Source organism: Mesoplodon densirostris, chromosome 13, assembly GCF_025265405.1.
Source record: "Mesoplodon densirostris isolate mMesDen1 chromosome 13, mMesDen1 primary haplotype, whole genome shotgun sequence".
NCBI lineage: Eukaryota > Metazoa > Chordata > Mammalia > Artiodactyla > Ziphiidae > Mesoplodon > Mesoplodon densirostris.
In genome coordinates, this window is record NC_082673.1 from 74,133,511 (window position 1) to 74,150,365 (window position 16,855).

General features: G+C 39.1%; 1 protein-coding gene across 4 annotated transcripts in view; it reads right to left on the reverse strand.

Annotated features, from left to right (window-relative positions):
• Positions 1-1,119: 1,119 nt before the first annotated feature.
• ENPP2 (ectonucleotide pyrophosphatase/phosphodiesterase 2) overlaps positions 1,120-16,855 on the reverse strand; it is a 104,871-nt gene continuing 89,135 nt past the window's right edge. For 2 of the 4 annotated variants that reach the window (XM_060115538.1, XM_060115539.1), the window contains exons 20-26: positions 14,492-14,566; positions 13,034-13,170; positions 11,924-12,059; positions 11,158-11,235; positions 7,861-7,993; positions 5,844-6,000; positions 1,120-1,290 (exon numbers count right to left, since the gene is read on the reverse strand). In XM_060115538.1, coding sequence (XP_059971521.1) covers positions 1,120-1,290; positions 5,844-6,000; positions 7,861-7,993; positions 11,158-11,235; positions 11,924-12,059; positions 13,034-13,170; positions 14,492-14,566 — 887 coding nt within the window. The remainder of the gene's footprint in view (positions 1,291-5,843; positions 6,001-7,860; positions 7,994-11,157; positions 11,236-11,923; positions 12,060-13,033; positions 13,171-14,491; positions 14,567-16,855) is intronic. The other 2 variants (XM_060115540.1, XM_060115537.1) reach the window with 1 other exon arrangement.

A 16,855-nucleotide genomic window follows, 5' to 3' on the forward strand; every position in this document is an offset into this window, starting at 1 on the left:
AATGCTGCTTTTTTTTTATGGGAGATTACTAACTGTTAGAGACATGGCAATACTAAGATGCACCTTTCTCCCTGACACATCAGAAGGACTGAAAATCTCTGAATGATTCCTCGCTTTGTGCTTCATTATTACTTAAAGCCACAACTGGGTCCATCAAAAATCACCCCACCTATCATTCAGACCCTTCTGTCATATTGCATGATTACTAACACTTTTCACTTGGCATTTATTATTCTCAACTTTGATTGGTTAATTACACATTTACGTCTATATTTCATCCCAGTGTCTTATTTCTCTTTATATCCTCCCTGGTTCTTACGTTGATACTTATACAGAATATAGCCTTAATATAGTCTCTGTTGAGTCTAATAAGAGCTTTGAAACAACTTGATCAAAAGAACCTGTTCCTCCAAACTTCAAAATATTTTTGAAATTGATAGGTGAGACAGGATATTCAGGAGTTCTTCTGGTTCCTCTTTTCCTCTGCCCTTCTGATTTCCCATAGATATGTACCTCATCTCTCTCATCCAGGCCACAACAGTTGAATATTAAGGATGTCCCTTTTTCTATGTGAACTACATCCAACTAGGAAGAGGGCCCAATACAAGAAATGTATACATTTTATGCATGAAATATACCAGAAGCAAACACTCTAATTTATGTGAAATAAAGACCAAATAAAACCAGAAGAAAACTGAATGTGTGATTTATTATATTTAAGATTGGTCTATAAGGCTTAAATATGTCTGTCATAATTAACAGTAAGTGAATGCAACTTTACAAAATCAGTATTTCAATACAGTACAGGACTAAATGTGGCAACTGTGCATTGAAAAATTGATATTTCCTCAATGCAAATATCAAATGTGCAGCACCATTTAGAAGCTTCCACTAAAAATGCAAGCTGCAGTAATTATTACAAGCTCTACTCAGAACACAAGACTACCTATATCAAGCGTTAGGGGAGAACAGTGGAGTCATTCAGGCGTAATATGTCAGATTTGGTACAGGATTAAAATACTAACACTTTTTTAATGTCCTGGTTTCAAATTAATAAATACAAAAATAATATAAAAATATACACCAGTTGATAAGACTGCACCGCAGAGGATCAGAAGGTTAAATCTCGCTCTCATATGTATGCAGGTATGTCTTTAGTGTCAGAATTTCTGAATAGCTGCGGCTGGTCTTGCGGAAGAAATCCAGACTAGTAAGATGTTCAATGTCCCGCACCCGAGCCGTGTGCATCTTTATAAGCTCTTCTACCCATTTCGACTCATCCTCTGAGCTCTGCAACAGAAAGGGAGTACAGAGTCAGAATTTTCCAAAGGAGTTTCTCTACACGGTCCATTTGCTCCAAGTCCACAAATGACCTCTACATACTCTTGCACCCAAAGCCAAGGCGTGTTATTCCTTCCTGGCCTCCCCGCCTCTCTCCCACAGTGCTGCTGGCAATGGGCCACAAATACTGGTCCTTGGCTGTGAACGTTTTCAACAGCAATTAGCTGTACCAAATAAACCAGATGTGTGGTGCGAAACAGCTTTTGATGCAATATGTTCTCCTAACATAAATCAAAATTGGGAAAACCAAAGGCCCTGGAGAATTCAGTGATGCGTTTTTTTCCCCTGCTGTCAAATTGCAAAGAGAAGTACAGAGCATGAGGAATTAGGAATGCTTCTCTGCCTCCCAAGGAAAGGAAAGAGCTTGTGCCCAATGCACAAAATGATGTGTGTGCATTTCTAGTCCTTCAGAAGAATGTGCTAGATCAACGACATCATCTATTAGATGGCAGTGAATTGATATTTGAATGAGTTCGACTCTAAGCAGCTCAGTTGATACACATGGCACTTTGGGGCCCAAGAGGCCTGAGTTGGAATCCCAACTCTTCCACTTCCTGGCTGTGAGACCTTGCTGAAGCTACTTGACCTCTCTAGGCCTCAGTCTCTTCATTGGTTCATAAGAATAATAATGCTTACTTCAGCTCCCTGGGAAGGAGGAAGGAGAGGAAGGAAGAAGGGGAAAAAAAAGAGTAAAGTAAGGAAACAACATCATGAGTTTTCCCAGGATGGGAAGGAAGGAAATCTCTTTCCGTCTTAACTAATTGCCAAAAATTGCCTCACTGGCACAAATTCGAGATGAAAGACAGTTAAATGCCCCACACTAAACAATTTATTTCACATCTAAGTAGAAACAAAAAGGCAGTGCAGATAAAGCAGTCCTTTACATTTAAAAAATATCTTCTTTCACTTTTGAGGGAACTTGAAAGAAGGAACGAGATCTGAGAACCTTGAGAATATGGAGAAATGTCTACCTTCGTCAGTAGACATGGGGCAGGAGGGTCCTTGCCAATAATTTTATTCCCAAATGCCCCCGGAATTGCAATGGCTTCCAAAAGTCTTTCTACAAGTCAAAGGGTAGCTGTGCGTCCCAGGGCTGAGAATGTTCAGGCATGCCCTCACCCAAGTCTTTGACTGCAAGTGGACTCAGTGAACTACCCACCAAAGCCCAAGAACCTGCACTGGGTTTTCTCAGAAAGCTCCAACCCACACGGACCTGGACAGGGAGCTCCAGCAGCTTGTGCCAGTGCTAAATATGTACAGGAGGGTGTTGGTTCAAGAAACTGATGCCTGGCCATCCCAGGCAAAATGAAGAAACAGGAAGAAATTGCTTTGCAGGCTGGGGGAAATAAGGATTTTAACCCTCCACGCCCCACCCTCCTAACCCAAGCTAACCAAGATCTCTGCGAGTCATAGGAAAGAACAGGCCTAAATATAACTCTACCCACAACGGTACTGACCAATCCTCAGTGTGACCATATAATTAACGAAGTAGGAGGTCTCCAAATGGGTCGGGACCCCCTCAGAGTAAGCAGAGTAAGCATGAAGTGATATTTTCGGGAGAATTTTCATATGCAACTCATTTATTTGATTTTTCAATGGTCAGTAAGTCTAATGTTTCCTTTGTAAATGCAGTCATTTGAATGTGTGGAGAAGAAGTGAAAAGGTTTTTCCTAATTTAAATAATGGCTAGCTGGGATTCTACGAATTTGGGGAGAAAATCTGTCTTTTGTTATTTCTTTCCTTGGGAAGTGATTTGCCAATTTCATTTGAGAGGCATTCTCCTCTGGTTCTCACAGGCTAAAATCTGGCCTCCAATTAGTCAAAATACTGGGCTATGTTACACATGAAGAAAATGACTTCTGCCTCTTGCTAGCTAGCAATCCACAGAAGTATTTGCTGCAGGAGACTCTAGTACAAAATGCAAAACTAATAAAAGTCGAATAAAAGTTCAAGTGCACCAAGCGAGGAAAAGAAAAACTTTAAAAATAAATTTAAAAAATAAATAACTTTACACATTAATGCAAATGAAAGCACAGTCCAGGAACTTGCTTAGTGTTTTTCTTGCTATGGACATTTATCCTTCACCTGCCTTTTCTCCCTGACTTCCTCCCAAGTGAGTTTGTGAATTCAAGTCCCAGAAGTCTTAAGGTGGACTTTAAGGCAAGGACAGGTGTCTATGTAGGCAGGGGGTTCTTCAATAAGAGACATGCTGGCCTTGAACTCTATAAGAAATACCTCTAAGCTCTGTGCAGAGAGGAAGATGTATGAGGACATCAGTGGATTTCATTTGTCAGATGTAACAATGAGGCGAATAAAGAACTGCCTCTGAGCTGAGTTCAGAACAACCTTTTTCAAACTCCTGCATCACCAAATTCCCCTAATGACAGGGAAACGTGAACATACATCCCCCAGGAATTGAGGTGTCTCTTAAATGGCCTACTTTAAGTCTGAAATGTCTTTGTAGTCTCTGCTTTATCTTAAACATGTATGGCATTTTGAATTTAACTCCATAAAATATGTGTTTACTTTTTTGCAAAAACTTTACAAGATTTTAGTAAAACTGAAGTTCAAAAAAGTACATCATGCTATCCAGAGACATTACATCCCTCTGGTACACCATTACCTAGTCTCGCGAGCTGCGAACAATCAACATTGAGAAAGTCAAGCCAATAAATTGAAGACAGCTCCTCTCTCACTTGAAGTTCCCTTACTTCTCCACCTCCCATCCAATTATTTCTAAGATCTTATTTATCCTTCCAGTACAGTATTGCTGCCTTCCACCTTCCTTTAGAAATTTCCAAGACCACGTCCAGTTCAAATTCTGTTCCCTTAATCCTGGGAATCTTGCCAAAAACCTTTGAGGACCGTGCTTGGTCCCCTCCAATTCAAATTTATCTCCCCGTAACACAGTCTACAATGTTGCTCTTATGCCTAAACATTTTCTGTGGTTATCTAATGTCTGTGCGATGAGAAAAAAGTCTTAAGGCCCCAAGCTTCCACTATAGAAATCTGATAAATTTGAAAAAGGATGGGCTTTTGGAATCAGAGGTCTTGAATCTAAAGTTCTACTTTTCTACTGACTAACCAGTAGCCATGTTACATACTTTTTCTTTATGAGCTACAGGTTTCTCAAGAGTTAATAAAAGGGGAGGGGGAGGAGCTCATATATACCTGCCTAATAGGGTAGTGAGATGATTAGAAGTAATGAATGAGAGGACCTGCACAGTACTTGGATAGTAACATGGACTCAGTCAATGGTAACTACTACTACTATGGCCGCTATGACTACTACCATGACTACTTTTATTTTAAATCTGATTCCATGCAAACTTTAAAACCTATCTCCCACTATGATCCTCATTTCCAATATTCTAGCCAACTTAATTAGCTTTTTCAGCCATATTTCAACTTTCAATTTTTTGTCTGCATCTGTTATTTTGTTTTGGATGGTCATAGCTTCAATCTTCACCTGTAATTGAAGCCATGGCCCCATTGCTGCCTTGTCCACAAAGCTGAAAATCTCTGTTGAAGCTATTCTTAAGGGTCTTTGCCTTTTAGTGAAGCAATTTCTGTGCTTGTTTCATTTACTTTCCCCCTTGAAGGCTGCCTGGAGTGTGACTATGTTAAACATGCCATCATTTTTCCCAGGGTACCTTACATAATTAAGGAATTTGAGTACTGCTTTTTGACTGAAAATCTTCCTCTGTAGATTTTATCTCCTGTTCTATTATATAAACAAAAGCATAGAGACTATTACTTCTAAAATCAACCTTGTAGCACAGGATTTCTATCACATTAAAGAAACCTGAAGTAATCATGTGATGTGTCCCTGAGTGCAGCATTAGTACAGAGCCAGGAGCACGGAGCACGGATCCTGTCTGCCCTCCTGAGGCTTTTTTGCCATGCTGTCCTCCTTTCACATTGGAATAACTGAATCAAGAGTCATCTGTGTTATTTAAGAATGGGGTGACCTGTTACATCTGCCCTCATAACTAGTAGCAAATGAAACTCTGATTTGTAAAGTATATATTCCTGTGTGTGTGTGTCTTTTTAAAAAAGTTTTTATTAATGAAATTTTCAAACATCCACAAAAGTAGAGCAAAAGATATAATGAGCTCCTGAGAACTCTTCCCTCATTTCAGTAATTACCAAAATTGTGTTACTTTTCACTTTTTACAAAATATCTATGTCTTTTGCAAAATGTAAAACATGTGGGCACTTCTATCATTTGCCAAAATCAAACACAGAAATAGAACAACATTAAATGCACACACATCCCACACACCCCTATGCTGAAAAATAAAAAGCCATTAGAGCACAAAGTTCCCAAGTGTTGTGCAAAGTTTCCTTTGGGTCCTTTCTAAAGACCCAATTTGTATACCCATTTGTGTAGTGCAAATGTTTTATGATAAGTATGTCCTAGTTCAAGGGTGGGAATATAAATTAAGACACCAAGATGAATTCTGTCAGCAAATCCTAAAGGACACTGTTCTTCAACTCACATTGCAGCTTTCATCATTGTCCGGTCTGTGAGGAAGGATGAATGAGGAGACGGAGAGGGGGCCGTCACACTTGTCGGCGGGCTGGGTGAAATCCAGGCAGCTGGTGATGATACTGTAGTAGTGAGTTGGAACAGGAATAGAACTGCCTTCCACATACCTGAAACAGGAAGGCAAAGTCAAACTATAGCCGAGGTAGTAGCTTTCTTTTTTAAATGGTGGCCAGTGAATATTGCCCAAGTCATTAAAATTAAATTTCACTAAGTGGAGTCATTTTTCACTTACAAGTGTTAACCCACTTCTATATCTTTGAATATCATGTACTCAATGCCTGGAATCTCCTCTTTCTCTCAACCTGGTAGAGTGAAAAAGATACTCCAGCCAAAGAAAACAGCTTGAACCAATTCTCAGAGGTGGGACATAATGCATAGGTCAATGGAGTAGAAATGTAAGTCTGGAAGAGTCAATAAAAGTCAAAGTAAGGGGGGTTCTGAGTGCCAAAGTTGTAGAGTTTGGGCATTATTTTTCAGGCAGTAATGCTCCACTGAAGGTTTCTGTGCTAGGAAGTGCCATTATGAGATCCATGTTTCAGGAAAATAACTTTCATAGACTTGTATAAAATGGACCAGAGGCAGGAAACACAGGAGTTAGCAGAGTGATAGCCCTTCCAGCCACAGTGAGATCCTGAACTTGGTACAGTTGGTACAGAGAATTCATTTACTAAAGAAAATTCTAAGAACTGAGTGCTACTGATACATTACAAAAGTATAAAAAAATATTTTGAGTAGAGCATAGTATAGAGATTCATAATTCCTTACCTGGTTTTCTATTATCTTAATTTTAATCATTTCAAAATATTGAAATTATGATTGAACTAACAATATAATTTGAGCTGAAAACTATGACAATAATCAGCAATAAAATAAATGTACAAGTAGGATAAAATTTCTCTTATGGATGACTGGAAAGGGGGTAGGATGACACCTATTTTATTAGTTATATATATGAAAAAAATTAGCATTTTATGTCTGTCTGTCAATCACAATGAAACCCTCTCATATTTTGTGTTGCTCTCTAATTGTTTCATGCATGTATAAAATTAAATGAAGAGGGCTTCTCTGGTGGTGCAGTGGTTAAGAATCTGCCTGCCTATGCAGGGGACACGGGTTGGAGCCCTGGTCTGGGAAGATCCCACGTGCCGCAGAGCAACTAAGCCCGTGTACCACAACTACTGAGCCTGTGCTCTAGAGCCCGCAAGCCACAACTACTGAGCCCGTGTGCCACAACTACTGAAGCCTGTGTGCCTAGAGCCCATGCTCTGCAACAAGAGAAGCCACCGCAATGAGAAGCCCTCACACCAAAACAAAGAGTAGCTCCCGCTTGCCACAATTAGAGAAAGCCTGCATGCAGCAATGAAGACCCAACGCAGCAAAAAAATAAATTTTTAAAAGAGTTCTTCAAATATTATGTATATTAGCTCCTTAACAAAAACCTAAATGATGAGTTTGTTGTATTTATATCTTCTTACTTTCTCCACCAGACTGTAAGTTCCTTATGAACAGAGTATGCCTCATCCTTTTATATGCCTAATAGCACCACAGAGAGGGATAGAAATTAGTGTTGACCAAAGTTTATATGCAATTTCCTATTGAAATGTACTGACTCAGAAAACATAAGGAATTCTAAAAGTCCCCCCAAATAGTGAACACAAGTGAAAATTATCATCTTCCCACTAAAGAGTTGTTGAAGAATAAAGTTTAAAAAATTTCTAATCTTTTGATACATTTTCTTTCATGAAAATGAAAAGTGCATTTATTTACCACAAATCCTAATTCCTTTCCAACCACTAATGTCTCGTTTAATCACAGGTCCAAAAGAACTGAAGAAATCACAAGGAGATTCAAAGAGCAACAGGTTTAAGAGGTATCAGTTCTTCTCTAGTACATGAATATTTGAAACATATTCTTGAGTGAGATCTTGGAATTTAAAAGCACACGTTGCGTGGAAATGAAAAGCTTACTGTTTGATTTTGTCTTGTGTGTCATGTAAGCCATCGTAGTCATAGTCAAAAATTGGTCCACTTATCACATTAACTCCATTTCTTTCTGAAGCATATTTCTTCACCAGAACCCTTTGGAAATAATTCCAGACTCCTGTACAAAAACAAAATCAGTTCTCCGTGAACAAAACTCCTTGCTTTGGCCAAATTCTCTCTTGGATGCATTAAACAAGCCAAATGTCACAAGCCAAGAGACAGCAGATCTGTTGTGATTCTTAAGAGCAATCCATCCTAAAGCATTAGCTGTGTCATTTATGAGACGGCCAAGAGAAAGATATGGAGACAATGGTAGAGGAGTTTAATGTAGCCCAACCAGTCAGGGAAGGATTTGCAGGTGAAGTGGTTACTAGGCTGAGATCTGAAGGACAAGTGGGTGTTTCTGAGGCAAAGAGGTGGAGACAACATTCCAGGCAGAGAGAATAGTATGTGCAACAGGGGAAGTATGTTGTTTGTGGGAAATTGAAAAAAGGCTTTCATCTACTTTCTCTTCTTTCACGTGTCGTAGATGGGCTAATTCTCAAGTTTATGTCTCTAGCCCTAACCTTTCCAGGCAACTCCAGACATGTTATCCAACCAGCCACCTCATGGTGCATTTGAATACCTAATAATCATATCTAAGAAAAAATTATCCAAACAGAATTCTTGATTTTTCTTCCACTCCTGCTCCAACTCTTGGCTTCTCCATCATAGCCAGTGGCACTCACACTCACCCCGATGTTCAGGTCAAAATCTTAGGATTCATCCCTGACTTCTCTCCTTACTTCATATGCATGTGAACAAGTCCTGTTAGTGCGACCTCCAAAATACATCCCAGTCTTCCAAATCTGACCACTCCTCACAATTTTCACTGCATCCACCCTGGTCTAAGTCACTATGCTCTTTGCAATGAACTACCACAAAGACTACTTGGCACCTTGGGAGAAACTCTTCCTTCCCTGTAGCCCATTCTCTTTGGAGTAGCCAGATGGATCCTTTTACACTATAAATCAGATTGTATCACATTTCCGCAACACCCATCTCTAACACTCCAGATGATTTCTCACTGTAATTAGAATAAAATCCCAACTTTCCACCATGGCCCTTGCCTCTCTCCATGACTTTTCTTCCTATTCCTTTCCCCCTCAGGTACATGCCTTTCTTCCTGTCCCCCTACTCACTAAACATGTTTCAGAGTAAGATTTTGCATATGCTTTTCCCTTCATCTGGAAAACACGTCCCCTGACTAGGCATGCCTAGTTTCTCCTCCGCTATTCATTTCTCACTTTCATGGTCATCCTCTAGAGAGGATTTCCTTGGCCTCGCTAGCTCCAATTTACACGATAGTCAATCACAGGGGAAGGAGGGGGCAGAATGGAAAAGGGAAAAGGCAAAAGAAGGGAATAACGGAAGAGGACAGGAAAGGCAAACCAAAGAAGTTGGCTCTAACATGTTAGATTTAACTTACCATGCTCTATTCTACATCAGGGTTTTGAGGTTCAGGCTGCTATCATTTCTTACCTCCCCTTATTAAAAAAGGCTTGGGCATTTTTCCCATAGTGCTTCAACTGCTGATCCTCTATTCTAAATGAGAAAGACAGAGCAGCCCACCAGAGCCGAAATACCATGGATGATTATTTGCAATAAAGAAAGGAGGACAGTGGGTAGAAGTTCAAATGTTAACTTAAGCATAAAAATTGGAGAGGCATAGAGGGAAAGAAATAACAATGAGAACAGTCAAAAGGCCAAACCCGCAGAAATGTGGCATGTGAAAAAAACCATTCCCCTAGTGAAGAAGAACAGCGGGCCCTCTGTGAAAGGCCTTTGGCCACACCAGCCTCAGGGTGGTACCGTGTGCTTCCTTTATTGCTGCTTGGTCAAAAAGGCATCAGTAAAGGATAAAGAAATCCAGGAAACCCTGATCTGTGGAAATTCAATGAAGCTGCATTCCATGTAATATTAGGACAAATGGATCTACGTGGGTCCGTGAAACATTTCTCAACTGGGGCTGAGAACAAACCAGGAAACCTCCTTTTAAAAGCATACTTTAATTTTTCACTCATATGCAAGAGATTCTACCTTTGAATAAGCCTTTATTTACTAACTTAGGACATCAAATAAACATTTTTTTTTTCTCTAAACCGTGTTGGCCATTTCACCAATGTCAAGTTGAGGAGGCCTGGCCTGTAGAGGACATTCCACCATCTCGTGTCCTATTTTGAGACTTTATCTCAGCCCTGAGAGTCATGTAACACAGCCCAATACTCCTTAAGAAAGTGGAGTTATGTAGAAGTGTTTCCTTTTCCTACCTTTCCTATAAGCATATATGTCTGCTCACTGTAAATAAACTAAAGGGAGGTTAAAGCTACTCTATAATGCTTTCTCTGTCTTTGAATACATGGATGGTTGGATGGATGGAGGGATGCATGGATGGATGGAAGATGGATGGATGGGCAAATGAATGAATTCTTTGTTAGCAGAAATAGAAAATGGATTGTTTTTGTCATTGGACAATTAAGTTACAAATCCATATAAGCCATAGAAGTCATGCAATCAAATCTCATAATTTTATAAATGAGAGGTTAAATGGCATTTCTATGATCACACAGCCAGTGTTCACACTCCAGAGACCAGAACTCAGTTTTGGGGCTGGGGCTCACTGTGCCTATACCTTTCATTTTATCACTATCATCCACAAATATTTATGTCATATACAAAGAAATTATGAGTGTAAAAAATTTGCACAGCCCTAAAACCAACTGAACTTAATTCTCTGATGATTCGGAAGACCCATTAAGCTCTTGCTGGGTTTCAGGGTCAATATTCAGAATACATCACCATCCCCCTAAAGGAAGAAGGTGTTAGTGGCTTTTACTGTAACACTCCATAAATAAATACAGATGCTGTTAAATGTCAGGTAGCCTCCAAAATACAGAGAAGACTCTTTTAAACCACTGAGCATTGAAATAGGGAGAACACTGGATTAGAAGGAAAGCACAAACTTGGTTAAGCTCAGCTTCTGCCATTCATGGGTCACTTCTTGTGACTTCAGTTTCTTAATTATAAACAAGGGATAAAAAAACCTGCCAAACTCCCTCACAGATTCATACTTTGGCTTAGCAGTAGAGAATTTACATTCAGGTTCTTCAAACATTATAAAGGCTAAACACATGAAAGGTATTGTTATTATTAAAATGAATAGAGAGGTAGGAAAGGTAAGTGGTAAATTTAGAAACATTTCTTTCCACAAATAATAGTCTACTAGGTAAATATTAGACTTACGTTTGAAAGCAGGATACATTGGAACCATATTGGTTACAAGGAATGCATCATATTTAGCTTCTGGCAAAGAGCTCAGATCTAAACATTGGGAAAACAAAGAGTGCCCATTACATAATAAAATCGACACCAATAAAAAAAGGAATCTTCTAAAATGGTCCAAACCGCATGAAAAGCATGGATCTACTCTTTTATTCCTACTTATCCCATTCGTCATATACCATTTCCTACTTCCCTTCCCACTCAATCTCTTTTCTTCACTCAATAGTTTCTCCTTAAAAAAATTTTTATGATTCTTTTTCTTCTTACTTAGTCTTGGGTCTACTAAGTATTTTATAAAAGAATTCCTTGATTTTACTGGCATAATTTGGACTTAAAAAATGTCATCAAGGTAATGGGAGAGAATTAAAGGGCTTTGTGTATTCTTAAGAGATTACCTCTATAGTATTATTTAAAAGATTTATGTCAATAATTCCCTATTTCACTTTCAGATGCTCATTTAATGATGATGTCAGGTGACACACAGAATATTCCCTTGCATTTTAGATTTCCCTGGGAACAGGATTTGTGAAAGCTGGTCTCTTTTCTGGCTGCTTTTGGAAGGCTCCCAGAGAACTTCATCTCCTCAATCTCTTGAGCGCCCCTCTGGTTTTTAGGTTTTTTAGAAAACCTAAAAACCACTGAAATCCTAAATACCAAGTTGCACACGCCAGACTCCACAAAATAACATCCCTCTAGAATGGTCAGATCCTGCTATTCTGTAACTTACATGGAGGAAAGAGGAATCCATAGGACATCTGTTTATCATTTTTGTAGGCCAAGCAGCTCTGACTGAAACTCGGAGAAACACGGACATCAGGCCGGACGCAATTGGTCAGGTGTTCAGGGATGCCAGAGACCTCCGCCTGTATGGTAGTCACAGGTAGTCAGCAATGCCATGGCAGAGACAACACCAAACCAACAGGGAAATACTGAAGCCAGATTGTTTGGTTCCAAACAGCCAGAATCAAAGCCCCATTAGCTTTTACTATAGCTCATATTCTGATATTGACTCTTTTTTTCTTTTTTAAGGACCTCAGTTTTAAATGCACTAAGCTAGTAATTTTTTAACTCTTATGTTTTTAGTAGCAGGACTCTCTTATCAGTCTTAGGTAAAACAATAATACATAAGGCAGAAATCTCACTGTTGATATAATGAATGAGATTCCACAGAAGACAGCTTAAAAAATAATATTCTGAGAAATAATATAGACATATTTCCTATTTTAAAAAAAAGACTATGTATGTATTGTATGTGCCTGAGTACAAATTTATAAGAAGCTGTGTTTGGGGCAGTAGAAGTAGTTATTTGTATTCAGAGTTTAAAAACATACTTCAACTGCCAAATGAATTTTTCTAATTCCTGATATAAACTTTCCTACCTCACCTTTACCAAAACTGAAACCCAACATAAAACCTTCATTAAAAAACAACAGGATGTTGATAGTGGGGATATACATGTGCGGAGCCGTGGGTATATGGGAAATTTCTGTCCCTTCCATTCAGTTTTGCTCTGAATCTAAAACTGCTCTAAAAAATAAAGTCTATTAAAACAAATGGCCAGATACTGGTGGCTTCTGTAACTAGTGGACCATGACAAGCAGAGTAAAAAAAAACTAAAAGAATTAGTATGCTATGCTATTTCACCTATTACCATGAAGTTTTTAGAACACTGCAGAAAGTCTAATTCAAAATATTTTACAACAGATCCAATATAGGATTTCTTTCATTAGGAAAAATTAAAATCTTGTCTAAGACAATTCTGTTCAGCAAACAATCATTACATTAAGGCAAGGAGCATAATGACATGAAGAACATGAAACCCAGTTTTCTCAATGACCTGTTTGGAAACAGTGTACGATGTCCAGAGTGGCATTAGGAATATTTCACTATAACTGCTTTCAAAGTCAGTGTGATACAAGATATCATATCTAGTCCGATAAAGCACTGCAGGCCGTCCATAGAGGAGGTGTCTCTCTAGGAAAGAAAAAAAATAAACTGTCTTAAACACATATTAAACTGTACATCAAATGTTAAAGAAATATTGGAAGAGAGTCAAATTGTCCACAATTTGCTTGCTTACTTATTAATAATGTAGCTCCTTCTTCTTAATTTAATCAGGTTAGTTTTCCTAACACTTCTGTGGTTTATTTGATCACCTAAGCATGGGTCAAGGCTTACAGTTATCAAAACTGTAATGTAAACACCGTATTTATTTTAATTTTTTTTTCAGTTATAAAGAATTTTAATCTGTATGGGAAAGACAATTATTTATTAAATTTTGAAATGATTCAGCTGAATGGGAAGTCAAGACAATTAGCTTTTTATAGAATTAATTCATTTGACCCTGGAAAGGCTCATCAAATTAACCAATGATTTAATTAAGAGGAAGGTACTCTTTGATCATTATTTGTAAACTGCAACTCAAATATGCATTATTTCAGCATAAAAAGTGAGTACTAATGAGCATTTAAAGTAAGTAGCTTTGTGACATGGAGGAAAACTCTTTAGGTAAGAACTTAAAGGAACATGTATAGATAAAATAAGTGGCATTCAAGGGGGTCCTTTAAATACAAAAGGGAGGTCATCGGTTACCAAAGAATTCAGTTAAGACCCCAGAATGTAGATTCAGACCCCTGAGAGAAAGCTCTCCTCTTAGGAAAAAATAAAGGTTTGAAACTTTATTCTTCTAAGAAGAAGACACAGGAGATTAATGCGCAAACCTTCATTCTACACCCACAATAAATGCCTCAAGCTTGATCTGCCCATTTTAGACAGGCTAAAGTCAGAACTGCCATAGATTCATAGAAATTGGGGTCCTGCAGACCAAAATATTTAGAGACTGAGGCTTTGGCAATTCACGATCCCCTAAGTGATAATCAAAAAAAATTTTTTACTATTATTTCTATTAGAAAAAAGTCAGTTCTGGCACTTATTAAATTATGTATACATGTTGCTTTAATTAAAGTATTACCATTCTACACAAGTAACAGAGAAAACCCTTTGTAGATTACTTTGCAAGACCCTCCCAAGTAGAACTGCTGATTTGAGGCAAAACAGCCCACACTGTTAACAGCACAAGCCTGTTCTGGGTAGTTGGGCTTTGTCAGCATTACAGTAAATGTAGAAGTCTTGGTAAAGCTGCCAAATTTGGGGACCCACCCCTAAGAATTAGAACATAATATGCTAATATCATATAAATGAAATATAATGAACAAATAAAAAGCCAGCAAATCATAACAGTAGTACTTGGGGGCAGTTTACCAGGTCAGACTTTCCTTCAAAACTCAAACCAAACCTTTTCTAGGTTCAAAATTTCCATTAACGTTTTCCTTGATTTCATTTTTGCTGCCTCTGAATTTCCTGGTTTCAGCTGGAAGCAGAAGTATCAAGATTCTTTGAGAAGCTATTCTCTTTTTATCATTCAAGTTTTAATGCTTACCCAACACATTCCTCCAAGCTCAAATGCAAACCTGGCATATTATCCAATCTATCCCATTAAGAGGAAAACAAAACAGCAGCCATATTCCTCTATGCAACACCCCTCTTTAGAGCAGCCATCAATCAACACTCTTGGACAATCTGTAGACTCCACCAACTTTGGTTCCTCCTTATTTCTCACCATTCCTCAACATAGCACTCCATTCCATGAAGGCTGATTGATTTGTAATACTGCTCATAATCACTGTCAACAACTCTATGCTATCATATATATGACTCCTTTTCTCTCTACTGGGAATAACTTCTCCACCAGTCCTGTCACATATCTCCCTCCAAATTTTTCATTATTGTGTTCCTCACTCATCAAACATATACTGAGTACCTTCTTTGTGTCAGGCCTTGGGCTATGGAATAGAGATACTTGGTAAAGACAATTAAGTTAGAGCTTTTACCCTCAAGAAGCTCAGAGTTCAATGGGAGAGACAATCATGGCATAAATAACTAAAATCAATATGCTGCTCACTATTTCAGAGATATCTACATAGTGGAACAGGAGAACAGAGCATGATGCATGCCACAGATGGGGATGAGGTGGCATCAGTACAGACCTTACAGAACTTATGAAGCTAAGCCAGAGTGACCCCACATCCCATTTATGCCTGTTGCCCTGGCATAATTGTCCCTCTCACCTTCAAAAGGGGATGACAAATAATATGGTCACATAGCTCAGCTCCCATGAAAGAGGAATGGGGAGGAGAGGGAGCAAAGGACAAGAGGGGAAGAGACATCTTAAGAGTCACTTTCTCCTGAAAGATTTCTCCAGTTAAGCTTCTCCATCTCTACTCATGCTTCTGCTCTGCATGTAGAAACTCAATTTTCTTTTGAAATGTGGGTGTCATAGCTCCCAAGATATGCACAACTGCAGTTTTGGGCACACAGTTGGAGCCCAAATATATCATTATCTGACTAACTTTTTCTCAATTGTTAACTGAGCATGTATGACATGAAGAAAAGAAAATGTAGTGGCTTTGGCAGTCTCCTAATATCCAACCAATTTCCCCAACTGACCCAAAGAATCTACTTGGGTCTTCCTGTTGCATAATAGTTTCATCTAAGAAAGAGGTGAAATCATCTTTGCAGTAAGAAACACTTTAAGGTCCAGAAACAAAATTTAGATTTCCCTTTTTCAGTTCATCAGGGTATCAAACAATCACAGGTTCTTGGTCACAGCCTGCTACTCCATATGACATCTTAGACAAGTCACCCACTGTATTTCTGTTTAGCAAGAAGTCCCTTGTTGAGCCACAAGAGTGTACTTGAAGCTCACTCTTTGGACACATAAGTGCTTCATCTAGAGACCAGCCACCCTGGAGATGAGCCTGTAAGCTTCTGCTTTTGAAATATGTTCCTCATGATTTCTTGATACAGATCTAGTATAGCTTGTGTCTTCCCAGTCTGGGTTCCTACTCCGTGAAATTCCAGACAGAGCCTCCATTCCACACCCCAGTTCTCTGTTTACAATAGTGGCTGGCATTTTTGGTACATGCCATGGTTCTCCTCCAAATACCACGCTGGCAAAATACTGTGAGGCAAATCTTTTTAAGTGGTGTGGACTTCCCCAGCGCTCATTCTTTTTGTCTTCCAAAACTTGGTCATCCAGACTTGAGTGTGTGTTTCTTTTCCTTCTTCAGCTTCCTGATTCATATTCCCACAGATTAGCTGGCTGACTTGAGAGCCACATGAAAATCTCTCCTCTTTTTTGTTTTTGTTTTAAACATCTACTCCCACAATAATATGCTCTTACATTTTACCACAAAATCTCTACCTAAGGTCTTTCCTTTTCCTACATCCTTTCTCCTCCTTTGCCTTAGAAGTGTCTACTAGCATTTACTGCCATGTCAAACTCCTCTGGGATTAGATTTGATGCCTCTGGTAGGGTCCTGTTCTTTCTTACCTAAACCCTTAAAACACTACGCTGGGGCTTCCCTGGTGGCACAGTGGTTGAGAGTCCGCCTGCCAATGCAGGGGACACGGGTTCATGCCCCGGTCCGGGAAGATCCCACATGCCGTGGAGTGGCTGGGCCCGTGAGCCATGGCCACTGAGCCTGCGCGTCTGGAACCTGTGCTCTGCAACGGGAGAGGCCACGACAGTGAGAGGCCCGTGTACCGCAAAAACAAACAAACAAACAAAACCACTACGCTGTAATTCATCAACTGGCTA